Genomic DNA, 25354 nt, shown 5'->3' on the forward strand with positions numbered 1-25354 from the left:
TCAAAAGATTGCAAACACAATTGCCAGATTCCAGGGACTTCAATAGGCAGCAAACTATAACTCAGATTGTTAGAGAATTCAGGTGGAAATCAACAGGATTAAAAATAAATTTTGAAATATAATGTAATTACAATTAAGAACAAAAAATTGTTTCCTTTTGTGCTAATCTCTTTCTCTTTCTGAGAGGATATATTTGTGTTCCAATTAATAAGTCTGTTTGGAGGCTAAAGAGATTGGCATCTATCCTAACAGTAAGACAACATTCACACAACATGCACTTACTGAAAGTAAACCCATTTTTTCCCCTCCTTTGGGGTCTCATGCAAAAGGATGGGAGAGAAAAAATGAAATTCCACAAGATACAACAGGAATCATCGAGTTCTAGATTGTCAAATGACTGTGCCCAATGTGTATTGCCACCTGCCCATCTGTTTTTTCCATCATGTAACTTAAGAACCTTTCTAATTAATCAGCGAGTATGACAAATATAATAGGTACATTGCATTAGTAGAGAGTGAAGGAAACACAGAGTTAAAATCCAATATTGTGACAAACTGAAGGAAAGATTTATGGCATAAACCTTTTGAGTAAATGGCTAATATTTTCTTTTTCCACCACAAAAGCTCCTACCAGCACTGCTAGTCTTGGCAGCAGAAACCACTGCAAGAAAGGCCTGGAATACATGCACGAGAGCTGCTATAAAGCAGACTTTTTATCAGTTCTCTTGTTAAAATCGATGCTAGTATTAACGACTGGGTTTAGCCTTCATGCTTCCCTGCATTACATTTGGTGCTCCTTCTGTCTCTGCATAAACAATTAAATTGAATCCCTCACCAGAACATCACTAAAGGGCACAGAAAGGCTATAACTATGCTGTCAAAAAACCAGTTGCTGCTGCAAGAGTAGGAGCCAAACCCGGGGTGTCCCTGCTACAGAGTGCCTGCCAGCTGTGACCACTGCCTTTGGAAGCCACGGGCAGCCTCTCCCCAGCACGGGATCCCTCCAGCTCCTGCACTTTGTACCAGCACTGGGCTTGGTGGCTGCACAGCTCCAGGATCCAAGTCTCAAAAGTTTCCTTCATGTCAGCCTTTACCACTGCTCCAGGTGACTGTTTCTGTTGACCTCTAGCCTACAGATTTTTGAAGTTCTCAAACATCACTCTTCGTGTAAAGAGAATTAAATACAGTCTTAATAGTGTAATTAAAAATACACCTTGTGTATATTTATTTCTAAGAACTCATACTGCAGGGCTCAGATATTAATTTTACAGATCTGTGGTATACCTGGCAATAATTTCACTAACACAGGAGTTTGTCAGGTGCTAAAAAAGGCATTGTATGTGACTGCTAAGCAAAATAGAGAATACAAGACCTGTGGCTTCATTTACCAAAAAAAAAAAGATACAACCATGGTTAAAAGTTTTTCCAAAAGGATGATAACGCAACAGAAATGTATGGTCAGTAAAATGGCCATTCATCCATGATGCTTTTTTAACAAAAAAAGTTAAATACCAGATGGCATTAGTTTTGAAAGGCAAAACACTTTTTTTTTAATTGCACACTCAAGGATCACAGACCGCATCAGTGAGACCAACAGGTCTGTCCTTCTGAAACTGTTACTTTCCTAAACTCTGTTTGCTGTGAGAACATGCAGACAATGCATTAGCTCAGCTTGATAAAGCACAATGGCTATTAAAAAACAAAAGCAAACCTGATAAATGCAACATATTTCTCACCATCATCCTTGAATGACTGCTCCCCATGCTTTTTATTAGGAAGATTCAAACACACCAGTAACCTTACAGCTGGTGACCGTAACAGCAGAGGGTAACAAGACAGAAATAATGAATGCTTCCTTGTTAAGCAGTGTTGTTTGTGCTGTTCCAACAGAGATCTGCCAAGAACTTTTCATGCAAACCTTATTTTTCTGGAATCTGTAACTTGGCAGGAAAAATATTCCAGCATGATACCCAGTCCAAAAGAATTCAGATTACAAGTTTTAAAATATATTTTTGAGTTTTGGAATAAATTAAATTTACACTAAATAAGGTAAGCACTTTAGCACTTCATGTACTTTTTAGTTGCTTTATTGAAAGAAAATTTGTGGTTATCAAGTTTGCACCCCAGATCATTTTATGTTTTCTAACTCTTGGATATTAAATAAGTCTGAAGTACTACAGTGTGAAAGGAGATGTTGTGCTGTATGGTCAAGATTTCACTGACATGTATTTTCTTTTTAAGGAAGACTGTAAGAAATACATATGAAACACTCCTTTTTCTATCTGCCAAACAATTCAGTGGAATAAATCTGTGTTAATTCTTAATACAACTCAGCTGACTTGGGTATAATGCCAGGTTGTGAAAAAAACTGGCTATTTAACATTTAGCACAGAATTTCAATGTGAAATTATGTCAGGTTGTTTTTGTTTTGAACAAATGATTCAAAGCTATAAGCCATACAAAAGTCCAATTTCAGTGTACCCATTTCTTTTTTGCCTCTTGACCCATTACAACCAGGTCATTTTGTAGAATTCCTGGCCAAAGCAATATTCTTTTCTGTGGCAACTCGCAAGATACACAGAAATTAGATTTTAGGCACAAAACAGATTTCAGCCCAAGCTAAAGTTTCTGTCAGGTAATAGGCAAGTGTCAAGAAACAAGAAGGCTACAATAGTTGCCTGAGTAGTGGAGTGGAAGTGATGGCTTAGGCTTACACCTATGAGGAATAAACTTCCCAACAATTCAAAACTGAAGGAGACAATAAAAACATATAACTATCATCTATATCATTAAGTTATAAACTTTTCTTAATATATACAGTGAGGTCAAAGGAAACACCAGAAGGAACAGGGCCATAAAAAAACAAGAGGCAGAGTTTCTTAAAGTTTCTGCTGATTTTCCTGACTAACTTGGGTTTTCTCCCTTAGATCACATCATCCCCCAAAATATCTCTACCTACCTTACAGTTCAAGACAAATCAAAACTATGGAAGTCACAGTCCTCTGAGATTATTTGCAATTCAGCTAACATGCTGGGTGTATAAAGACATTACCATTCTTGGAGAGTTTGCATGAACTGGAACTTGGAGCAAAAGGCAAGGTTGCCAAAAGGCTTCTGTCTTACTGACACTGTCTGCTCTGCAAGGAGCCACAAAGAGAGGCAGTGGCTACAAGAGGGTGTTGGCCCTGGGAAGCATGACATGTCATCCTTTAATGATTAGAGAGCCAGCAGAAGCACAGACACACCATCTCCATTCAGATGGCTCCTAACCTTCTGTTGATACACAAAGAACCTGTTCTCTAACAGCAGTGAGGATATTTCTGTGGGACTAGGCTCTCTTAAATAACAAAATCAGAGCAATGTAGTAATCAAAGCCTTTTTTTTTTTTTTTGTTACCCTTTGCCTAGTCTTACAATGTCTAAAACTTGTATTATTCTCACTCTGAACTAAAATGGTTCATCAGTTTGTTCAGCATTTCCACCGTGGTATCCTTGTCTTTGACTAGAAGACCTATGACATGCTACAACAGAAATAGCATGTGGTTTGAGCTCTTTTTCTGTTACTACTGAGCTATTTCATCTCCAGTTCATCTCTTTACCCAAAAAAGTCAAGCAGTATTCCTAATTACACCAGCACAATACCACTTGGTGCTAAGAGAGACTAAAGCATGGCTGCATGCCCCTCTACCCTGAACACACTTTCTTAATGACATTGTTTTTGCCTCCCCAACACTTTTGGTGACAATGACTTACTGCTTTTCCCACTTCTGAAAGTGCAGACTACCAGCTGCAACAGAGACGTTCAAGTATCCTGTTTCAACAGTTACCCAATGGATAGCAAAATACTTACTCATTTGAACAAGCTGGATCTGTATCACACACTGGCACATTGCTGTGAAATCTGTTCTGTTGCCCTACATTCTCCAATCTGGCAATTGCTTAATTTCTATTAAGAACAAATAAAAAAAGAAGGAAAGAGTTAGACACAAAGAGAGACTTGCCAGATCAAAGGGAATGGGTATAAACCCTAAGTTTCCCTCCTTGTAAAAAATCTCCAGGTGTTACTTTTGTTGTTTCATGGAATGATCCCCTTGATTCATCACAGTGCCTGCTAGCCTCTTCTCCCCCAGGCTGATTCTCCACTCTTTTCATAAATTATCATCCATAAAAACTGAACTGTGGCTGTCAAAACAAACCCTGGACTATGGGGGACTTTCTGACTGTGCTGAAATGGGAGTTCCAGGGGTACTCTGTCTATCTCAGGCTGCTTCCAGGGCAGTGGCCATCCACAACTGGGGCTCACACACACCCTGAGCAGCAAGGTCAGGGCTTCCTTCCTTCATCCTTATTCACCTACACTGGTGATCAAAGAGAGAGCTGTTTCCAACACCCATGAACATGATGGACGTTTCCCTTCTTTGTGCCAACAAGTGGAACCCTGACTGCTCCCTGCCCAGGTGAGAGAGCAGAGATAACACTCCAGGCTTTAACTGAACCATGTGTATTATACAGCAAGAATACCACAGGACAGAATAACCAGAGAGATGTGTAAACTTTTGTATTTCATTTCTCCTTTGAAACTTTCTACAAGAAAGAAACCACCCAGGGTTTGTTTTTTTTATTTTTTTTTTCAAGTACAAATAAACTGCATGACACCTTTAATCCAGAAAACCAATTACATATACACTCATATTTAATCATGTCTGTAGCACCAGTGATTTTAAATGGGAGCAACACACAGGATTAACCTAAACATAAAAAAAAAAAAATCTTGTTGGAGCCAAGATTTTATTGTTATATATATATATATATATATATATATATATATACACACACACACATTTGGTTTAAGGCTAGTATTAAAATAATTGTTGTTCTTTCCATGTTTCTAATATATATTAAAATTGGGGGAGTATTTAAATAAAATTGTTCTGTACATGGCTTAAACATCCCATGCATTTTTCCTATCTTGAAACTTTTCAAATTAATCATAAGGCAAACACCCTGTAAAGCTACTCAGAAAGTATTACAAACAAATCAAGTTATGCCAAAAGAGAATTAAATGTAACACAGTTCTATACACTCAGCTTTTGATGACCTTACTATGCACACATAACTGGTTACAATAAAAATCTTTGATATATACTTTCCACAGCTGATTTTTAAAGTTACCAGCTATGTACACCTGCTCCCTAAAGTAATAAAAAATTCCTAAATAGCATGCAATTCTCAGTAATTTAAGGGAAATGGAAACTTCCTAAATGTACCAGTGAAAATTTGGATTATGATATTTCAAAGACATTAAAAAAAAAAAAAACCAACCACCAAAACCTTCATTGGATAGTCTTCTATGCTATTCCCTTGCTTCCCCTTCCTCATTTCATCTTCATTACCACCCGTTTGAAAAAAAAAAAAATCACTTCAATGAAATGATACTAGAAATTTACTGCTCAAATATAGCATTCTCTGCTCTTTACTGCTGTTTTCATTCAGACACACATGAGCTTCAGTGGAAACTGGAAGCAGGGCCAAAACATGGGAAACTGAAGTCTATTCATGCTCTTCTAGTAAATGATGTATATGCTCAAAACAAATGAGCTTTTATGAATGTTCAGATCTTTCTTCACATGTGGAAGAAGCACAAAAAAAAAACAGTCACAGCACAAAGAAGTGCACAATTTTGTATTCACTCTCTTTCAGACTTGGTGAAAAAGTCTTACTAACTGATTTAAACTTCTTTTACCTGAATATACAGTTTGAAAACCGGAGTGACGTCCATTTTCCTCGAAACTGGGATGCAAATAAAGCATTACCTAACAACAATAATAACACAGTGCTTTGTTTTTGTACAAAGTATTTTTCTGAATGCATGTTTCCCACCATACATCTCTTTTACAGTGCAGCTAAGCCATTTAAAGATTATATTCATTAAAAATCACCCTTAGAATTTTCCTTAGAAAACACATCAGGCACTAGGTGATCATAAAGAAATAGTGCAGGTCTTTCACTTAATGAAAGAGGGTAGGAGCTTTTCCATATGTTTTAAAGTTTGTAGTAAATTTACAAGTTATAGCAAGGTATTTTCTTCTTCACAGACAACCTGGCAATGGTGGAATGTCAAGAAGAAAAAAAGCCCTGGAATTAGGGAGTATTGCACAGCCTATGTGGGAAGACAGCTCATCTAAAGCCCCCTAGAACAACAGCAATTCCACCAGATGGGAAGAACACAAAAGAAGACAGTGTGGAAAGCAAATTTTAAAAACTAGAAGCAAATTTTAAAAACTCAGAAAAGAAGACACCTAAGTAACCAGAGAAAAAGACAAAGCAAACCAACCAGTCCTGAGTGTTGAGGGAGATTACAGAGGTTTTGTTACAGATTTGTTGCCTGGTTGGTCACCCAGTGGACCTGGCGGGGGGAAAGATGTATATTTTTTTTCCCCCTTTGCAGAGCTACATTAGGTCAAAACCAGGTTGAGGAAATAAAAGCAGTAGTGTCCAAGTATTAAGAAAAGTAATTGTTAGGCACCACACTTGATTCTCATTGAGCAGCTTTTTGGTTGTGTACATTTCAGTAGCAGTAATGAGCTAAAGTAGCTGTTTCTCCAGTTTTTCTTTTTTTTAGTTTTAATTGTATCAAAAATCACAGATTATTCAAGTAAAATGTCATACAAACCTTTATTTTCCCTTAGGCTCATGACTACTGGAATGTATAAAGTTGGTAAACTTTTCTTCCCTCAGCACTTTCTAATTACAAATTAATAGAAGAATTTGAAAGACAGTAAATTATGTAACTGTTCTTGTACTTTTGTATCATCCCAAAACAGGAAGAACACATTCCCTTCCAAAATCATGCTCTGAGAAAACTCCTAGCTTGCAGAAACTACATATATGCATGTTAGTAATAATGGCAAAGAACTTCAGTCATTCAGACAATCATTCAATTGATTATCATAGAATAGCCTGGTTGGATGGGACCTTAAAGATCACCTAGTTTTAAGAAAAGTGTTTTTAAAAGCTGCCAGCTCTGGTCAGCTTCTTTGTCCCTAGGGACAGTTTCCCAGGGAATTTCATTCACCAACTCCTAAACAACTGGAAGTTTATTGAGTTTAGGGTCCTGATTTATCTCCTTGCCAGGCTCACAATCCTCACAAATTCCACCAAGTTGTGGTCACTGCAGTCCAGGCTGCCACCAGTCTTAAACTCTCTAATGAGCTCATCTGCTTTGGAAAGCATCAGCTCCCATAATCCTTTCTTCTGGTTGGTTCATGTAATGCCTGGACCTGCAAAATGTCTCTATACACTCCAGGAGTCTCCTAGATTGCTTATAGCCAGCTGGATTGCTATTTAAAAACACCATTTCTTTACTCTTACAGTTTTACCACTACCCATAAAGAAATATATTTAATAAAATATCATGGTTTAAGAAGCTGGGATATAAATAATTCCATTTCATATGTCATTCTTAGGCTGTAATAACCTCACACAGTGATTTATAGATTACCTGTTTAACCTCACGAATATAACACAAAACCTGCTGAAGTCAACAAGCACATTCCTCAGGGATCCCACTGGGACATGACTGGTTCTTGGTTGTACATTGACAGTCTGACAGCACCACATCAAGCTGTGCATGCAGCCACACTGCAGAGGTTACAGGCCACAGGGTGCACCCCTCCCCTCAGCCAAACCACTTCCATCATGACTGATATCCTCCAAGTTCAGGAAAACAGATGGGATCATCTTAATTAGGCAAATTTGATAACAGCCATTAAAGATTATATGCCAATGGTGTTATTCCAAGTCTGTTTCCAACCTCAAAAATGAAGTATTACTCAGCAGAATAGTTGCTGTGAACTGCTGTGCTTGTGGATTTGCTTTAATACAACCAGCTAGTCTGAAGTGGGAATGTTTTTACTATCCTCCATAGGTAGCCTGATAAGCTAGCTAGGTTCACTAGCACCCAGCCTGGCGACAGACAGTGCCACTGCAAAAACAGTCATGGTATTTCTAATTTAAAACATTTCACTTTGCCTTTATCATCAAGTGTTGTGAAGGAATAAACTATGCATGAAATATTATTCCAGATTGAACACTGTAATCTAGTGCTAGCCTGAAATTAGTCTACAGGCTCCTACTCTACACATAGCCTCTTCAGAAGCTAAGTGAATCTTGAAACAAGTGGAAAAAAATGTATTAAATTGTTAGTCAGGACTCCTTCCACTATCTCCCAAGGTTAGAACTATTAGCAACAACTGCAATCCACACCATTATTCACAGCTTCATGGTCATATTGGTTCCTGTTGCCTGATGCTCACTACAGGCTTGGTACACCCACTGTGAAAATGGCCAGACACATGACAGTGAACAGTCAGGCTTCTGATGTAATCACAGGATAAAACTAGTGTAATGGGATTCTAATTTGGGGTAGAGGGAAAGGAAATGAAGGGAGAAAGAAGGTAATAAAATAAAAATCTGTGAGATGCTTGTTTTAATACTTTGTCTTTCTGCTTGGAATTAATGCTAAAGTATAAAACACTGTGCAGCAGAAAGACTGCATACAGGAGAGACTATCACTATTTAAAATATTTCACAATGTATAAACAGGATTAGAGCAGAAAGAGGTGACTCCTCATTCAGTTTTCCTGTTATTTACTTTGAGCAATTAGAGCAGATTTTAATCATTTTCCATGTTAGCTGCGGATATCTTTGACAATGCAATAAGCAAGATGACAGTTTGGCATGTTTGCAAAAGTAGAAGAACTGGCACAGGAACTCCAGCAACCAGTGGTGATGTCTTCTTTTGCACTACTTATATTAGATTTTATATTCATGCATTCACTTTTAAAAGCACTAAGCAAGTGAAACCCTACTTTGATTGCAGTTACCACAAGACAGATTTCTTAGATTGTGTTTGGTGACTCTGAACAGATTTCATCAGCACCAATGCTTCACCCACAAAAAACTCCATTATAGCTAAATAATGGCCCTACAGTTTTTCTAAACATGTTTTCCTATAGGCTGGTCTAATTTTGAGGTACTTTCTCATTCATACAAGAAACAAATAGATTGGGATTTGGAACACAGTTCTTTTTTTTTTTTCTTAGCTCTAATAATTTGAGGTTTTAAAGCTTATGAATTTCAGATGCTTGTTATTAAATATGCAGAAAGAATTAAAATAATATTCTACCAGCAGTGTAAAAATAGTTAAAATAATGTGAAGTGTCTAATGTAAGATATTTCCTAAGTATGCATTAAAAAAATCAGGAAAATGTGCAAACATTAATTGTTGAAAACTAAGCATATAGTCTTTCTTAACAGCATTTTCCAAGCGTACCTATGTGTTAATTTGGTATTATTATTACTATTTCTGCTGCAGAGGATCTGGGAATTTCAGTCCTTAGCCTGTTAAAGCAAGGATTTCTCAAGTTCCTCCTCCCCTTCATTCTGCTGAGTACTGCCCACAGCAGCTCTTAGTTTTGTAGCTAGGTATGCACAACTTATAAGTGGCATGCATGACAGTTTGGGAATCCCATCCCACAGAGTGTATGGGGAATACTCAGCAACAATTTCTTCAAATGTTGACCTCCACAACCCTTTAATTTACTCACTACTAATCAATACAGATACATGTCACTAAAACTGTAAAGTACTCTTGCCTCATAATCACGATGTTTGTCTCACTGGGCACCTGAAGTGCTAGAAGCACACACAGCCACCGAGCAATGGAAAAATCTCCGTGCAGATCAATTCACAGTCCACTTAAAACACAAAGAAATAAGAGCCTAGCCGCCGGAACATTATTTAAAATCTTACAATGTCATGATTAGACTTTCTCTAATTATTCTTTAGGGAAAGAAGGGCAGACTTAAGACATTACCCAAAACATATATATAGGTATACATATATATATACATACAATAACAATGTATCCACAATAACCTACCACAGCGATTTGCTGCCAAAACGTGTCGATTCCTGGCCGGGCCAGGCGGTGCCACCGTGCCCGTGCCGAGGGCGGCAGAGCCTCCCGCCCACCTCCCCTCAGCACCGCGGCCGCGCCCTCGGACCCGCGCTCGGAAGCCAACCCACGCAGTCCTGTCTGAGTCCTTAATCACACACCTACTGCTCCCTGCCGTCACCAATGCTTCCCTGCACGCAGCCCACCGTTACGGTGATTCTGTAAGCTGCCAAAAACAGCCCAGGTGTTTGCGAGCAAGACAGGAGACGGTCTCTAGGGCAAAACGCTACTCCTGCTGCTATTACAGTGATTACGTGACCAGGCCCTGAACCATTTGAAGGCTTTGTCATTTTTCTACCCGAGTATTCTCAAAGTTATACGTAGAGCCGATTTAAACGGGAGGGACGAACGCACGGGGGGGATGCTCAGCCCGCCTTCCGGGCAGCGCGCCGCGCTCCAGCCACCGCGACCCGGCCCGCCGGGCTCCCCTGAATCCACGGGCGGCTCCTCAGCCCCCCTCACGGGCGAGACACGCGGGGCTGACCCCGACCTTCCCGACGGCCCGTCCGGCCACGCCGCGGAAAGCGGCGACGCCGGGGCGGGTGGACCCGCGGCAGAGGGACACCGCCCTTTCTTTCCCAGCCTTTCCCAGGACCGCCGGCGCCCCCTGACCGCGGGAAACACTCCCGCCTCCCCCTCCCGCTGCCGCCAGGGTAAGGCCGGGCCGGGCCTGGTCGGTCCGCGCTCCCGAGGCCGCCCCACCCGAGGCCGGACCCACCTCGAGCGACCCCGCCTGACGCGGCGCCCGCAGCCCCCGTGGGAGGGGGAGGCCCGGGCCCGCCCCGGCGCTGCCCCTCGGGTCTCCCGCCCCGCCCGGGCGGGGTGGCGCTGGCGGCACATGCGCAGCCGCCTTCGCCCGTCCAGTGCGGCAGCCGCGGGTGGAGAACCGCAGCGGCATCGCCGAGCGGCGCGGGAGCGGGGCGCCGGCCGGGGGGGCGCCGGGGCCGCTGGGCAGCGGCGAGGAGCCGGCTCTGCTCCCGGCCCGCGAAGGCCGCCGCCGGGAAGGTGCGGAGCCGTGCGGCGTTTCGGGGCCGGAGCCCGGCGTTTTGACATCCCGGCGCCGGCAAGGGCCGCGTCCCGGCCTGCGGCGGCTGCGGGGGCCCTGCCGGCGGCTCCCGGCCCGGGCCGGGGCACTGGCGGCCGCCCGGGGCGCGCAGCCCTGGCCGCAGGGTCTCCCCAGGGAACGCGGGGCCGGGGCCACCGGGGGCATTTTTTCGGAGGCGGAGGGACGGCGGCGGGAGTGAATTGAGACAAAGAGCGAGGAGGAGGAGGAGGAGGAAGAAGAGGACACTCGGACTCGGCTACATTCCTGTGCAGGGAAACGCGGGAGGCGGTGTTAGCCCTTTACGGACAGCTGGGTCCGGCGCTGCTCTCAGCTGCTGTCGGCGTATTTACAGCCGGCTCTCCGGGCCGTGGGAGGAGGAGGAGGACGGAGAAACAACCATGTAAGTTCCCAATTGCCGGGGGTCCTGTGAGAAGATGGGGGATGCCGCAGACGCCAAGGAGATGAGGAAGACTTTCATTGTTCCTGCCATCAAACCCTTTGACCATTATGATTTCTCCCGAGCGAAAATCGCCTGTAATCTGGCCTGGCTGGTGGCCAAAGCCTTTGGGACAGGTAGGTGGCGTCTCCTTCTTCCCTTTCTTTGATGCTGGTTCCTGCTTGGTTGCTTCTCTTCTGAGGACGTGCGAGCCATTCCCTAAGGAGCTAAGAAGGGGGGGGAGATGTGTGGGAAATGCTTTTGGTCTGTTCCCTTATCCTTAAGCTCTCTCACCCCCTGTGGGGGATTTTTAGGTTGTTTTTATTTTGTTTTTCCTTTATTGCACTTAGTCTTTTTGGCGTAGTCCCGCTGTTTCCATCAGCAACTAAATTTTGTGTATTGTTGCTCATATTATTTTGAGTGAATCGATCTCTGTAAATGGTGTTTTATTTATTACTCGGGTCACACTTCTACAGTGCGAAAAAAACCCACCAATGCACGTTTGTCTGTCATCTTTAAATTTTTCTTGCTGTTGCTTAGGAGCAGAATTGGGGGCTAGCAATGGGGATGGGTGTGTGCTCTTGATTTTGACATGTGTGACAGTAGCCTGTAGCCATTTGAGTGGTTAAGCAATAAGAAGGGTTTCAGGAGAAAGAGCATTTAATGCCAGGTTTTGGCCTGCACAATACAGAAGGCTCTCCTTGTCTGTAAGTGTAAATGGAATCGATTTGTAATGCCTCCAAAAAGGCATCTTTTCTCTGCCGTTGAAAACCTTGGACCTTGAGGAATACCAGACCTATTATTCTGTGCCTGAAATATTACTGGGCCTTGAGGAATACCAGACTTGCAAAGGTCTTCTGGGGGAAGCATTGTGAAAATTTACAAAGCTGGGGTTTTTGGTTTGGGTTTTGGTTGTTTTGGATTTTTCTTTGTTTTTTTTGTTTTAGGGTTTTTTTTTTGAAGGGAAGAAGGGTTGTTTGCTTATTGTTTTTGTTTTTTGGCTTTAGTATACCTGTAGTATTGTAGCGATTTGATTTTCTGTGGATTAAAAATAGTGGGGTTTTTTTTTGAAAGGTGAGGTAGATATTAACGAGCATTACTTTTGCTCCTGTTTTTTTGTAAAATAACAGGAAAAACTTCCTCCTTATGCAGTGTTGCACCTTTTACATTTAGGACCAGGGTGCTGTTACGTATTTAGCCAGGGTTAGCCTGTATTTAGCATATCTTTATGGGACATGCTTCTGGGAACTCATAATATTTGATGTGATGCTTCCAAAAAGCCACTTCTGAAGTGCTTGGATCTACTGAAATTTCTGTGAGTCCATGTGCTGGGCATCACTTTAAAAAGAAAGAAAATATCAAAATATTGTTTCCATATAAAGATTTGTCAGTAAACTCTACTTGGTTTTCTTTGTGGAATCTGGACAAGTAATATTTTGATATATGGCTTTATTAGCTATGCAGGTATGAGAGGTAAAATAGAGAAAATTCTTTGAATTCTTGGAATTCAACATTTTCAGAGATCATCATATTCTTAGGCAGCTTGGTTCCATAGGGTCTTCTCATGGAATTCTGAGTGTGCAATGCTTGTGCAGTTATATAACCCAGCCTTCTAACCTGAAAACTTTTTTCTAGTGGAGTTTGACAGACTCTCAACCTTGTGGTTGAAATGTCTTGGTTTATACTGGTTGAGTTTCTATTGGATGTGTAAAGCCACTTGCAGGATACTTTTCTGCTACTTTCTATAAAAAGTATGATCCAAAACAAATTCCTTTACTCTTTCATGACTGGGGCTGTTCTGGGGTGCTCGAATGAAACATGATTAGAGGGAATAATTGCTCCATCTGTTCTTTAAACACTACACTAATTAGCAGTAGGAAGAGAGGTAAGCACACACATTTGTAGTGTTTCTGGTCCCAGTCCTTTCACTAGGTTAATGTAACTAGGAGCTTCAAAGAAGATTTTGGTTGAAGTAGGGAGAGGCAGTATACAGGACTTACGTATCTGCAGTACAAATGCTGCCTTTATACTTGGAGTGAAACAGAAGAAATGACCTTCACCTTTTCCAAGAAGGAAGGAAGTTTGGGTTTGCTAAATTATTTTAGTTCTTGGGAATAGATCACAGCCTCAGTCATGTCTTCTAACTATTGCTATGTACATTTGTACAGAGGAAATACAAAGGATGATTAGTGTGTTTATGGGTGCCACAGTTTTTTTTCTTTTTTTATGCTTGAACTATTGAAGTTCCCTAAGCCTGCAGGGGAAGGTGAATGGTTTTTTCCCCACTGCCTATGAAATAAACTAATGCAGTTCACTTCTATTAATGAAAAGCAGAGGTTGTTACCATCATGCATCCATTAAAGAAATCAAAATCTTTATGTATCAAAGGGGTACATCTTTCAGTGGATGGCTTTCACAGCCTTAACACTGTATTTCAGTACAATCAGTGTTGTAGATACAGCTTGACTACATGTTGTTAATTTGCTGTTGCAAAAATACTTTGAAATAGGTACTGTTCACTGACATTAATAATGACTTTTGGTGTTTCATTGATACCTGGGTCCAAAAACTGAGAGACAGGTTGTCTATTGCTATTGTCCTTGGTAAAACTGCACGTGTGGAGTTTGGCCCACAACACAGGAAGGTGAAAAGAAGTCCTATTAGTGAGGTGTCGTAGCAGAGTAAGAATGTATTAACAGTCATGTTGAAGGCATCTCATTTGAAGAATTGTTTGTTAAGAAATACTAATTGAAGAAGGAATTCGTGTTTAAGTGTTGGGGGTGTGTAGGATTTTGTGCCTTGTTTTTTTGCTGCAAGACAATGTATCAGTGTTAGGACATGTCAGATTAAATATTTTGTAATAACCAAATTGTTTAAGTGACACAACTTGCAGTAACTGAAAGGGGGAAAGTTAACAAGTGTGAAGTATAAAAGGGGGAATGTTTGACCTTAGAAATTAAATGTTCAAATACTTAATTTCAGCCTTGTCTCTCAATGCTGGCAGTTAACCATTTCAGTATAGAAGAATTTCTTCCCAAAGTACTGGATGAACAGTACAGACACTATAGTCTTCAACTTAAAAGTGTAGTGGGACTTACTTCATAGGAATAAGCTGAAAAATGTCTTGATGTTGTGATGGTCTGCGCTCTTTTTATTTCTAAAGCAACAGAAGTGGGTTTCACTATTTTGGAATGTGATGTTTTTACCTTCTCAGTCTGCTATAGTAGTAGAAAATGCGCCTGAAAAATTTGTTATCCATCCATGCTCCTAAACACAGGCTGAGCTAAATATACATCATTCCTGACAGATGTTTGTTTAGCCTGTTTTTTGAAAATCTCTAATTATAGACTTTCCACAGTATGTCTTCTAGTCAGTTTGGACCTTATTTATTTTTAGATGTTTGAACAGAATCTTCATCTCTTTTGCTACATTGTTAAGCTATTACTTACCCTCTTCCTGGTGGTTTTGAGAATGGTGTTCACCTTAAGTTTTTGTAACACCTTTCATATAATAAAAGCAAAGTCTGTTATATTGTTTAAACAAAGCTGACTGGTTTTGTTTTTTTCTTTTTTGTAGGCCAAACTTTTTTGCTCTCTGTATTTATTAGGGGATGGTTTGGGTGGTTTTTTGTTTGATTGGTTTTTGTGTAATTTTTTTCCTGTGGTTGGTTTACATGAGCTCTGTAAATCTAGATCTATTGGTCCAGCTAAACCATTGCTAGTACAAGGTAAATTTGAAAAATTACTTCATATTTCCAACCTATAATACTTTGATTTATTCACTCAAATATGATGTTTGCTATTTCTGCATCAGCCTAGAACTGTTGACTCATGCAGTCTGTGATTCACTGTAGCTCTATATCTTTCTCTGCAGAACTGCTGCCTACTCAGTTGTTCCCATCTTGTAATTGCACTGTTGTAGGTTCCTGCTTTGCAGCTCTGCTTACATAACTGCATCCTATTTTCAAACCACTCCTTCCACTTGTCAAAATTATCTTGAGTTATAATTTTGTCCTCATCTTTTTGTATCTTGGAATCACTTCTCTACAACCTTGTCTAGTGTGAAGAAAGATGTGAATTCTTGAACCTGGAAGTACATGTTCTTCCCATTTGATAGAGGACATCTGAGTTCTCTTGGAAAATGGTTTTCAAACAGGCTTTCATTCAATTTTACAAGTTACAAAGTTAAGAGTATCTCTTTGTATGATTTTCAGAAAATTATGGGAACAGTTTTAAGTCAATTTAAATGTGTTGCTACTTTACTGTCCATACAACATGTTATTCTGCTACAGTAATACATTTAACTGGTCAGCATGAGGCTTAGTATTTTTTTACAGGAATAAACTAAAAGCTAAATAAAAGCTGCATAAGTCTGAGCAAATCATCCTAAACATTTTTGTGTTTTCTGAAGTCAAAATAAAATACTCCATATACTTTTTAACACTAAATGTCTCCTTTATAGGTGTTTGAAGCAATAGATTACAAATTGCATAATCTGCAACTAAATATTACCCCAGAAACTTAAAGATAGCTTTCTCCTGATGTTTAATGTTTTCAGAATTTGTATGTGGCTACTTACTGCTCTTTGCCCATGTTGCCAGTATAACCATGAAGGGAGGAAATGAACACTGTGTATCTGACAGAAGCAAGTTGTAGCTAAATACTCTCATCTGTTGTGTTTGGTGTTGCAGGCCAGAACTCATTTAGATCTTTTTCTAGCACACCTAATTTCTTCATTTGTACGCAGTCTGGCAGTAGCAAAACCTTGTAGAAGGGTTTGGATTACAAAAACGAATGTTTGAGAATCAAGTGAGAATTTTTTTTATAGATTCCATCATCTCTCTAAAATAGCTGCTGACAAATTGATACTGCAATCAGTCCTACTAAAATCAGTGGATTAGACAAATCATCTACTTGAGATGTTTTACTTGGAAGGGGGTTGTATCACTCCTTTCTGTGGAAGACATTTGTAATGTAGTTTGACTGTAGATCACTTTTTGAAGTAAATACATAAAATTGTAGGGGCTTCTGCATCTGTTAGGTTTGACGGAGTCCTGTGAAGTTGCAGACTGTGCAGATGCACATGTAAAGGAAGGTGATCAGTTAGGGGACAGTTGCAGGATTAGCAGTAGACCATGGACCTCCTTTGGGGTGTAGAATCTGTTCTTTCAGTGATTCCATCCATGCCTTTTAGCCTGTTTGCCTTTACAGTTCTAGGTGCTTGTCTGCAGAATATAACAGATCTGACAAAGAGACTGTAGCCAGACACCCACTGATTTCAGGCAATGAGATTAAATATATATCTTCTCCCTATACCTGTTTATATTTTTTGACTGTCATTTCAGTTCCTACTGCACATACAGTTTAAAATTTTCACCTTCACACTATGATTTAGAGTAATCTGTTGGGTTACTTTAGTGACTCTGTGTTTAAAGGTGGCTGTCATTCAAACTTTAAGACTATTTGTATGCTGTTGGTCAGGAATGTGTCACATTTTCAGTAAGATGATGTGCAATTTCTATTCTACAGCTAGCACAACTGGATACAATTCCACTCCTGCAATTAGTAACTTTTAATACTTGCTCTGCTAAACCGAGAGCTCTGAATGATCAATTTTGCTGATCATTCTGGAAAATGAGGATAGAAGTGAAAAACTCTCATAAGAAAAGTAGAGTGAGTTCTTCCTCCCCCTTACTTTTTATTTTGTGCAATTGGGTAGTACATTATTACTGCATCAGGTGGTAATAATAAACATTTCTGCTACAGAGTTGAGATGTAATGTTTGAAATCTATTTGCCAAATGTAAGATTTGTATAGTTCTAGCTGTTTCCTACATGTTTTCTTGTATGCAGTTAAAATCAGTCTTGCACTAAGAGAACCTGTAAGCCAGACACCAAAGAAGATGTGTCCATTCACATCTATCTACTTATGGCTGGCAAAAAGTTTTCTTTGGCTTAATAAAGTCTAGTAATAAGTAAAAAAATGTTTTTCTCTAATTTACTGAAACAACTTTTTCCATACTCCATAGGATGTTTAAATCATAACTTGTCTTTAATGGTCATCAAAGTGCAGCTGGGTGAGATAGGATTATAATTATACTATTACCTTAAATTTCTCGTAACTTGTCTCTCCCAAAAAAGAAGTTCTGAAGGCATTTATGTTAATGAAAATTGATCCCCTTACTGGCAGGGTTAATTCTAAGTCATTCTTTTGTTCATTAAAACCTGAATCATACATAGGTTTTAGTAAATTTGGTTATAATCTTCACATTTTAATAAGAAATGCCAGTACTAGACACATTCTGTAGTTTTTTGTGAGGAGCACTTCCTGTTGTGCTACTGAAGGCAGAATATTGGATGGGATAGAGTGTGGCAGTTAATAGATATTACATGATTTTCAGTGTTAAAGGAGCAACTGAAATCTGGTTAGGCTGTGAAAGTAGAGCCTGTGCACGTTTTTTCCTTAAATGTTTTGGGGTGGGTTTGTTTGGTGTGTTTTTGTGTTGTAGGGGCTTTTTTTTCATGTTTTGTTTGGGTTTTTTTTGTTTTGTTTTGGTATTTTGTTTTTGTTTGTTTCCTTTTTTTGAATGAGGAATCCTTTTTAAGTGCAGAACAGCTGTTGAAGCAGTGGATAATGGTCTATTTTTGTGGTGTCTAGAGGCGTGAGGATAGGATCTGTTTGTTCATAGTACTTCTGTGATAGTAAATTCAAGAATCTCTTGAGTTCCTCTTGGCAAGGTGGATAAAGTTAGGAATGGTTATCCTGAAGCTGAGTGTGCCATAAATTGAGTGTTGGCTTTTCAGATACTTGTCTCTAGACAGAACTACACCTATAGCCTGCTAGCCAAGAACAGTGGAAGTGGCAGACTGATTAAACAAACCACAAAGTAAAAATTATTTTATAATCTCTACTTTCTCATTTTGTTTTTCGCTTTCTGATTAAAAGTCTTGTTTCTTGATGGTGTCTCCAAAATAAAATAGTAAATTGAAATGTCTCTCTCTTCTATTGAGTCCACTAAAAAAAAAAAAATCACCATAAGTTAAATAATATAATTCTGTCTTCTCTGACCTGTTTTCCATTCTTGGACTCTTGACTTCTGTGTAGCTCTGCTGTCTTGTGCCCAGATTGTAAATGTGGCACCAGAATCCTTGTTGGCAAGTGGGAGTGTGAATGAGGTAATTTGACACGATTACTTCATGGCAAAAGCATACCTTTGCTGACCTGTGGAAAACTGTCAAGTCCATTAAGGTTTGGCATGCATTCATCTACTGGTTTGCACCAGGAAGTGGTTAAAGGTATTAGAATTTTCATTAAATAATTCTGTATTATTCTCAATCTTCTACAAATGTTTTTTCCTTCTTAATTCCTTTGGGCATTGACGTCAGTAACCTATAGAGAGGAATTTTTGTAGACTGAGGCTTAATGTGGCCTTGTGGCTCCCAGAAGTGATGGCATCATTTAATTAGAAAACCCATGGCAAATATTTTAGCTTGTTTATGTTGTCCTCAGGAATTAAAAAAACTGAAACAAACATCATGGAGACCTTGTTGACAAAGACTTCTAAACTTTTTGGACATTCTTGAGGCAAACATTGAAAAATCTGAAATTGTTCACCAATATAAACTTGAAAAACTCAATAGTTGTGTAAAGGATTGTATTCAGCTGTGTGGAAGCATAGAAATTTTACCAAAAAGAGCAATCTGTTTTTAAACAAAACGTAAACTTTTCACATTTGTATTGTCTTCCAGGGAGTAACTCATACCTATTTAAGTGGAGAGGTTTGTTTATAAAGCAACTTTTAAAGGTAAATTCCATAGTGCTGTGTGTAAATTAATTTTAGACCATTCCTTTCCTTTAAAATGGTCTGTTTAAATGGAAAATTAAGTTGCATTTACATTTCACAGTGGGGAGTGTTCTGGTTTTGTCTGGAATAGAGTGAATTGTCTTCCTGGTAGCTGGTGCAGGGCTGTGTTTTGGGTTCAGTGTGAGTGCACTGCTGATAACACACTGGTGTTTTAGTTGTTGCTCAGTGGTGCTTTCTCTAAGCCAAGGACTTGTCCGTGCCTTGTGCCAGCCAGGAGGTGCAGGAGGAGCAGGGAGGGAGCGTGGCCAGGACAGCTGAGCTGAGCTGAGCTGGCCACAGGGACATTGCAAACCATGGCTGCAGTGCTCAGGGTGAGCTGGGGGAGTTCATCCACAGGGGCTGATCACTGCTTGGGAATGGGCTCTCTCTCTCTTTCCATTTTGTTGTTATTACTGTTATAATATCTTACTTTATTTCAAATATTAAACTGTTTTTATCTCAGTATGCAGGATCCACCTTTTTGCGACTCTCCTTCCTATCCTCCCATCCCAGCAGGGAGAGTGGGTAAAGAGCAAGCAGCTGGGCTACTTGGTTGGGGCTGGGGTTAAACCACAACAGGGAGCAGTAATAATTCTGTGTTTGCTTTAAAGCTTTGAGTAAGCTCTTACATTTTTAGGCTTTTTCTTCTCTAAAGAGAGCATCTGCAGGACTTTTATTTCTTGATTATTTATGAACATTTACCTGAAGAAATGTTGGGTTTTTAAGCTAGTCTGATGGTTAAATTAGAGTTACAGTTTTGGGCTAATGTGGTATTATTTCTTTTTTTCTTCTTTTCTCTGTGTCTTGAACTTGCCCTTTAGCTTCATTCATTTTCTTCACAGTACAATATTTGCAAATTTCAAAATGTCATAAGGATTTCCAGAGCTGTGGTCCTGCTCACAATTCTAGGAAAAAATAGGGTGGTCATCTGTTCAGCTTCCTTCTCCAGGAAGGGCCAGCCTCAAAGTTAGAAGAGATTTCTCAGTACGTTGTCAATAGTTTTGGGAGTCCCTGTGGATGGCAGTTTCACAGCTGGGTCCCCAGGCAACCTGTGCCTATGCTCTGATGGTCTCTACTGAAAAACTTTCTCCTTGCATCAGCCCGTGACCACTGCCTTTATCCAAGTCCATGTTTCCAAAACGTGTTGTTGCTGGGAGAGTGCAGGTAGATCCTCCCTTCGCCTTCTCTCCAGCACTGCCCCCAGTGTCGGGGTCTCCCCTGCATTTTATGTGCTCCCTGTCCCCAGTTCACCCCTCTGACACAATTACCACGGATTTCAAGGGCAGGTGGTACTTTATGGCAATATATGCAACAAGGTATTTCTTTTAAAACACGTCATTTACCACAGAGTTTAATCTTGAAAGATTGTTCTTTGTCAGCTGGGCAAAGGAAGGACTGGTAAAATGCACTTACAGGGGATTAGTGTTAAGGTTCTTCTGTGCCTAGAAGAGCCTCTTTAACAATCTCTAGTCCTGACAGAATTGTTAATAAAGGCTTTTGACCCTGCTGATTGTTCTGGTAATCAGCTGAGAATTGGATGGAGCCTTGAAATTCCCTGCCACAGGACTCCAGAGGCAGCACATGCCAATTCTGGAAGGAATTCTGCTCTGATATAGTTTTCTCTGTCTCTTACCTATCTGCTGTGGGGGTGTTTGTTTTCTTTCTAAACTCTAATGCGAGAACACAGCTTGAGTCTTCTGATATCAGGCACTTTAATATCTGTTATAAAGTGGGGCAAAGTGCCATATTTCTGCCTGTGCAGAGGGAGCTCTGACAGGAATTTTTGTAAAGAATTCTGATCTTGTTGCACCAGAGATTCCTTGTTTGCATGCTTTCACATTTTTTATACATTCAGAATATGCCTCTTCCTAGCCCTTCATTTCCATATTCTATTTTCATAATAAATTAATTTTTCTGGTTTAATTTTTATGAAAACCAAGAAGTTTCTTTTCCAGGTTTATTTTTGTGTACACCAATGAAGTAAAAGAAATGGCATACATGTAATTTTGTCTTTTTCTGTGTTTTCAGAAGCGGAACTAAGCTTTATAAATTCTAGTTGCTTTTGCTAGCCATCATGTAGATTTGTTTGTTTGTTTTTAACTGTTTTGAGTTTTTAATTGCTAAATCCCAGCAGTGGATGTCATTATTTCATGATAAATGCATTTATTGCATCTTGTCACTTTAGGATGTGCTTCAGTGATACAGAAGATGAGAATTAACAGGCGTTTGGTTTATTTACTGGTTTGAGATTTCTCTTCTGGCTCAAATTTTCAGACTTGAAATCTGTCATTGTCTTCATTGAATCTGAACCACAGAGTAGGCGACTTCTGTTTGAGTCTAGCTAGGCACTCCTGCCTCAAGAGGGTTTATTTTTTTTCCATATAGGAATGAGGCTTTCTAAAGTCTTCTAAGAAATTACAAATGGCTTTCTGTTCCTCTCTGCTTCCCCCCATCCCTGTTGAAATTCTCATCTGCTTCAAAACAGGGATGTGTGGATTTTGGTTTGGGTTTTTATTTGGTTGGTTGGTTTGGGTTTTTGTTATGGGGTTTTTTAAAAGCAAAATCTGCTGTCTGCACAGCAGATATTGTGAGATATTTACAAAAAATGTCTTCTAATCCTCTCTAGATTGAAGAAATAGCATAAAGGTGCTTTAAGAGTTGGCATTTGGAATTGTAGAGGATAAAGTCCTGTTGAGAATTGAGCTCCTGATGCTAGAGATGGATCATTAAGGACTTCAGAAATAACAGGCTTAATATTTAAATAGACAGTGTGTGAACATACAGGGAAAAGAAAGAAAGGTAGAACTGAGATAGATGAAAACAATACCTGGGGAAGCAGGTATCTAGCAGCTCTGAGATCCTCAATTAGAAATGCTTTTTGTTGGACTGGATGAGTCTGGATCTTGTAGTTAGTAGGTGAAGTTGGGAAGTGGAAGGGAAGATGGAAATATCTGGGTGACACTGGGAGATATTTTTGTTAGCAGTTTTATTGTCATCTTGTATAAAAGTAGGGCTGTTAAGCACTAGATGTGTTTTAAAGGGGAGAGTGTTTGTGCTGATGGTATATTTTGATCTGTATTCTAAAGCAGAGCTGTCAGTTTTCTTGCCAAATTTAGGCTCATGGTTTAAGCAAATTACAAACTATACCTCTCTTTCACTTGATACTCTGAATTGGCAAAAGAAGCAGCAATATCTTACCCTTTCCTACCGTCCTTCTGGCATTTAAAGCATGTGTTAATATTTCTTTCACTTTTTGCACTCTATAAAGCATGTCTTTCCTTACAGCTAGAAGGCAGCTGGCACCTTCCAAAGCCCATGATGGAAGCACATGAACTGCAATAGAATATGCATAAGGAAGAAGATAATCTGTCATTATCTTGTGATGGCATGTTCTGTTTTTTCTCTCTTCTGCTGCTCCACCCTTACTGGGCTGTTTACTCCAGACTGATTCAAACCTTGTCTGTTTAGCCATTTATCCAGCTGAAGGCAAAGGGAATAGCAGCTCACAGTCACATCACTGCTTTCCTACACATTATTTTTTATTCTAGCAATTAAATAGGCTTTTTGCATTTGGACTCATGAAAAGAATCACATGCTCTTTATCCCATAAATGTTGTTGGCTTAACTAATTTTACAACAATAGACAATGACATTCTTCCAGGAGGAAAATGAAGCGTCTTGCAGTGTGTATGCCTGAAAATCTGAAACTTATTTTCCACTTGACTCATGATTTAATTTAATTTGATCTAGTACCATATTTAATTAATTTATAATTATTACTTTTTTGGTAGACATTTATAAATATAATCTGCCTGTACTGGGTTATGTACAGTATTTTAAAAACCTGTTGCTTTGTCTTGGAATGCTAATTTTGGAGTTAAAAGCTCAGCATAGTTTTGACAAAATACTGCATAGCTTTCTGTGGATGCTAAGCCAGCTCATTGAAAAAGGAGGAAAACCACAGTTTTAAGGGAAGTTAGTGACACGACAAGGCCAATACGAACTCAGTATTTTGTCAGAAACAAAGTGATAATATTTTTTTCTTCTTTCTCCATTCTTCTGATTTCAGTGAAAAGCTATATATTTATGATTAACTACTGTATTGTCATCATTTTGTGATGCATGACCTTTGAAATAAACAGTATAGTAATCAAAATTCTCCTGCATGTATGCAAACTAGAAGGCTGAATTTTGTCTTGAATTTTTCTCTGCTGAAACATAATGTTTCAGTTCCATTTTGTAATTGTAATAAGAGTCCAGGTTGTGTTTAAATGGATGTTGTTCTGCCTTTATATGTCTGACCTATATAATGGTATGCCAGAGGAAATGGGAATGTTTGGGCATGTATTTGGAGAAGCCAAGACATTTTAATGTAATGATGCTATAAACCACAGGTTGGTCTTCTGTTGTGGCCTTTGCAGTGTGAGACACTTTGAATTTCTTTCAAGTTTCTATTTATAGTTAAAATATTACTTTTGTATTAATTTTTCTCCTGTATTTTATAACATAATTGCTAGTATAAACTTTGGCCTCTCTTTGCTTAAGCTTTCTTTAACATAATTTTGAGTTTACATATAGTTTTAAAAAATCCCCTAATACTCTAACTGTCATTTCTGATACTGACTTGTGCTCTCTCTTTGTGTTTTGTAGAAAATGTTCCAGAAGAACTCCGAGAACCATTTTACACAGACCAGTATGACCAGGAGCACATTAAACCACCTGTTGTGAACTTGCTGCTGTCTGCAGAGCTCTACTGTCGTGCTGGGAGCCTTATTCTCAAGAGTGATGCTGCAAAACCACTTCTAGGTCATGATGCTGTTATACAAGCCCTGGCACAAAAAGGCCTTTATGTCACTGACCAAGAAAAGTTGGTGACTGAACGAGATCTTCACAAAAAACCAATTCAGATGGTGAGTGCTCAGAGCTTGTGTGTTACATCTCTTCTCTCCATTTGTGTACTCCCAATACCTACAGATCTGTCTTCTAAAATGCATCATTATGTTGAAGTATTTTTCTCTGTTCAGTGGGATTCATTACTGGGAAGTTTGTAATTGTTTTGGTTTGGGGTTGTTTCTTTTTCATGTCATCAGTTGTCAGTGCAGGTGAATTTCTTCTGTATTAATGCTAGAAGACACCTATCTTCCTACTTAGTTAAAATGTTATATTTTTAAATATAGCAGTGGCAATATGATCACTTTGATTTCAGTTTTAAAGCACTGACTGTAAGTGAATGTTTCAGTCTTGGAAAAGTTTGAAAACTTTTTTCTTGGGCAGAAATCTTTGGTTAAAAAGCTTGAAAAAAATTTTTGATGGCAGGTAATTCAACCTAATAACATTGAATAGTCAGCTGTTGCACATCAAGTCATGTAAAACACACAACAATGGTATTTTTTCATGGAGACTTTTAATAATACGTCTTTGCTTTATACAACTGCTAATTAAAACATTAGTTCAGCTGATGACTGATTCTATTAGTAGGCTCCTAAGTCATGGGTTTTCTTCTTTGTTTGGAGCTGAGTTATAAAAAATTAACTGTAAAAGGGATGTCTACATATGTTTCTTTAGCAAATGGTAGCATGATGAATAAGATGCTAATATATTTAAAGTGAAATATTTAAAGTGTTCACCTTTTTATATTTGTATTTAATATAGAGAATAAATTAAGTAAACAAAGTATTTGTGGTCAGTGACCTGTAGCTGCCTCTAGAATGAAGGTGTATGGAAATGAATATAGCTATGGTAATCTTACAGGTGTTTTCCAGTCTAAATTATTCTGTGTTTCTAAGCGATGCAAAATTTGCAGGATACTTGCAATACTTATGGGTGGTTAGGAGTGTTCCTAATGTTCACAGAAGTCAAAGCATTTAAGAAACAAACTTTCTGGCTGATTGTGTTTTTACAGAATTTAATTCTGTTCTTGCTTCTAAAGGAAAATAAGGTTACTGACTTGCATTTGTGAACCTCTGGTTTCCCCATTTGATCCTTCTGATTTGATCCCTGTCTAGAGTAGTTGTA

The 25354-nt window shown here is 39.3% G+C and overlaps 1 protein-coding gene across 4 annotated transcripts in view; it reads left to right on the forward strand.

Annotated features, from left to right (window-relative positions):
- The first annotated feature begins 11471 nt into the window (after window positions 1-11471).
- CAMSAP2 (calmodulin regulated spectrin associated protein family member 2) overlaps window positions 11472-25354 on the forward strand; it is an 80605-nt gene continuing 66722 nt past the window's right edge. For all 4 annotated transcript variants that reach the window (XM_062497370.1, XM_062497371.1, XM_062497368.1 and 1 more), the window contains exons 1-2: window positions 11472-11634; window positions 23990-24249. In XM_062497370.1, coding sequence (XP_062353354.1) covers window positions 11496-11634; window positions 23990-24249 — 399 coding nt within the window. In that variant the 5' untranslated portion in view covers window positions 11472-11495. The remainder of the gene's footprint in view (window positions 11635-23989; window positions 24250-25354) is intronic.

This window comes from Cinclus cinclus, chromosome 8 (genome assembly GCF_963662255.1).
Source record: "Cinclus cinclus chromosome 8, bCinCin1.1, whole genome shotgun sequence".
In the NCBI taxonomy this organism is placed as follows: Eukaryota; Metazoa; Chordata; class Aves; order Passeriformes; family Cinclidae; genus Cinclus; species Cinclus cinclus.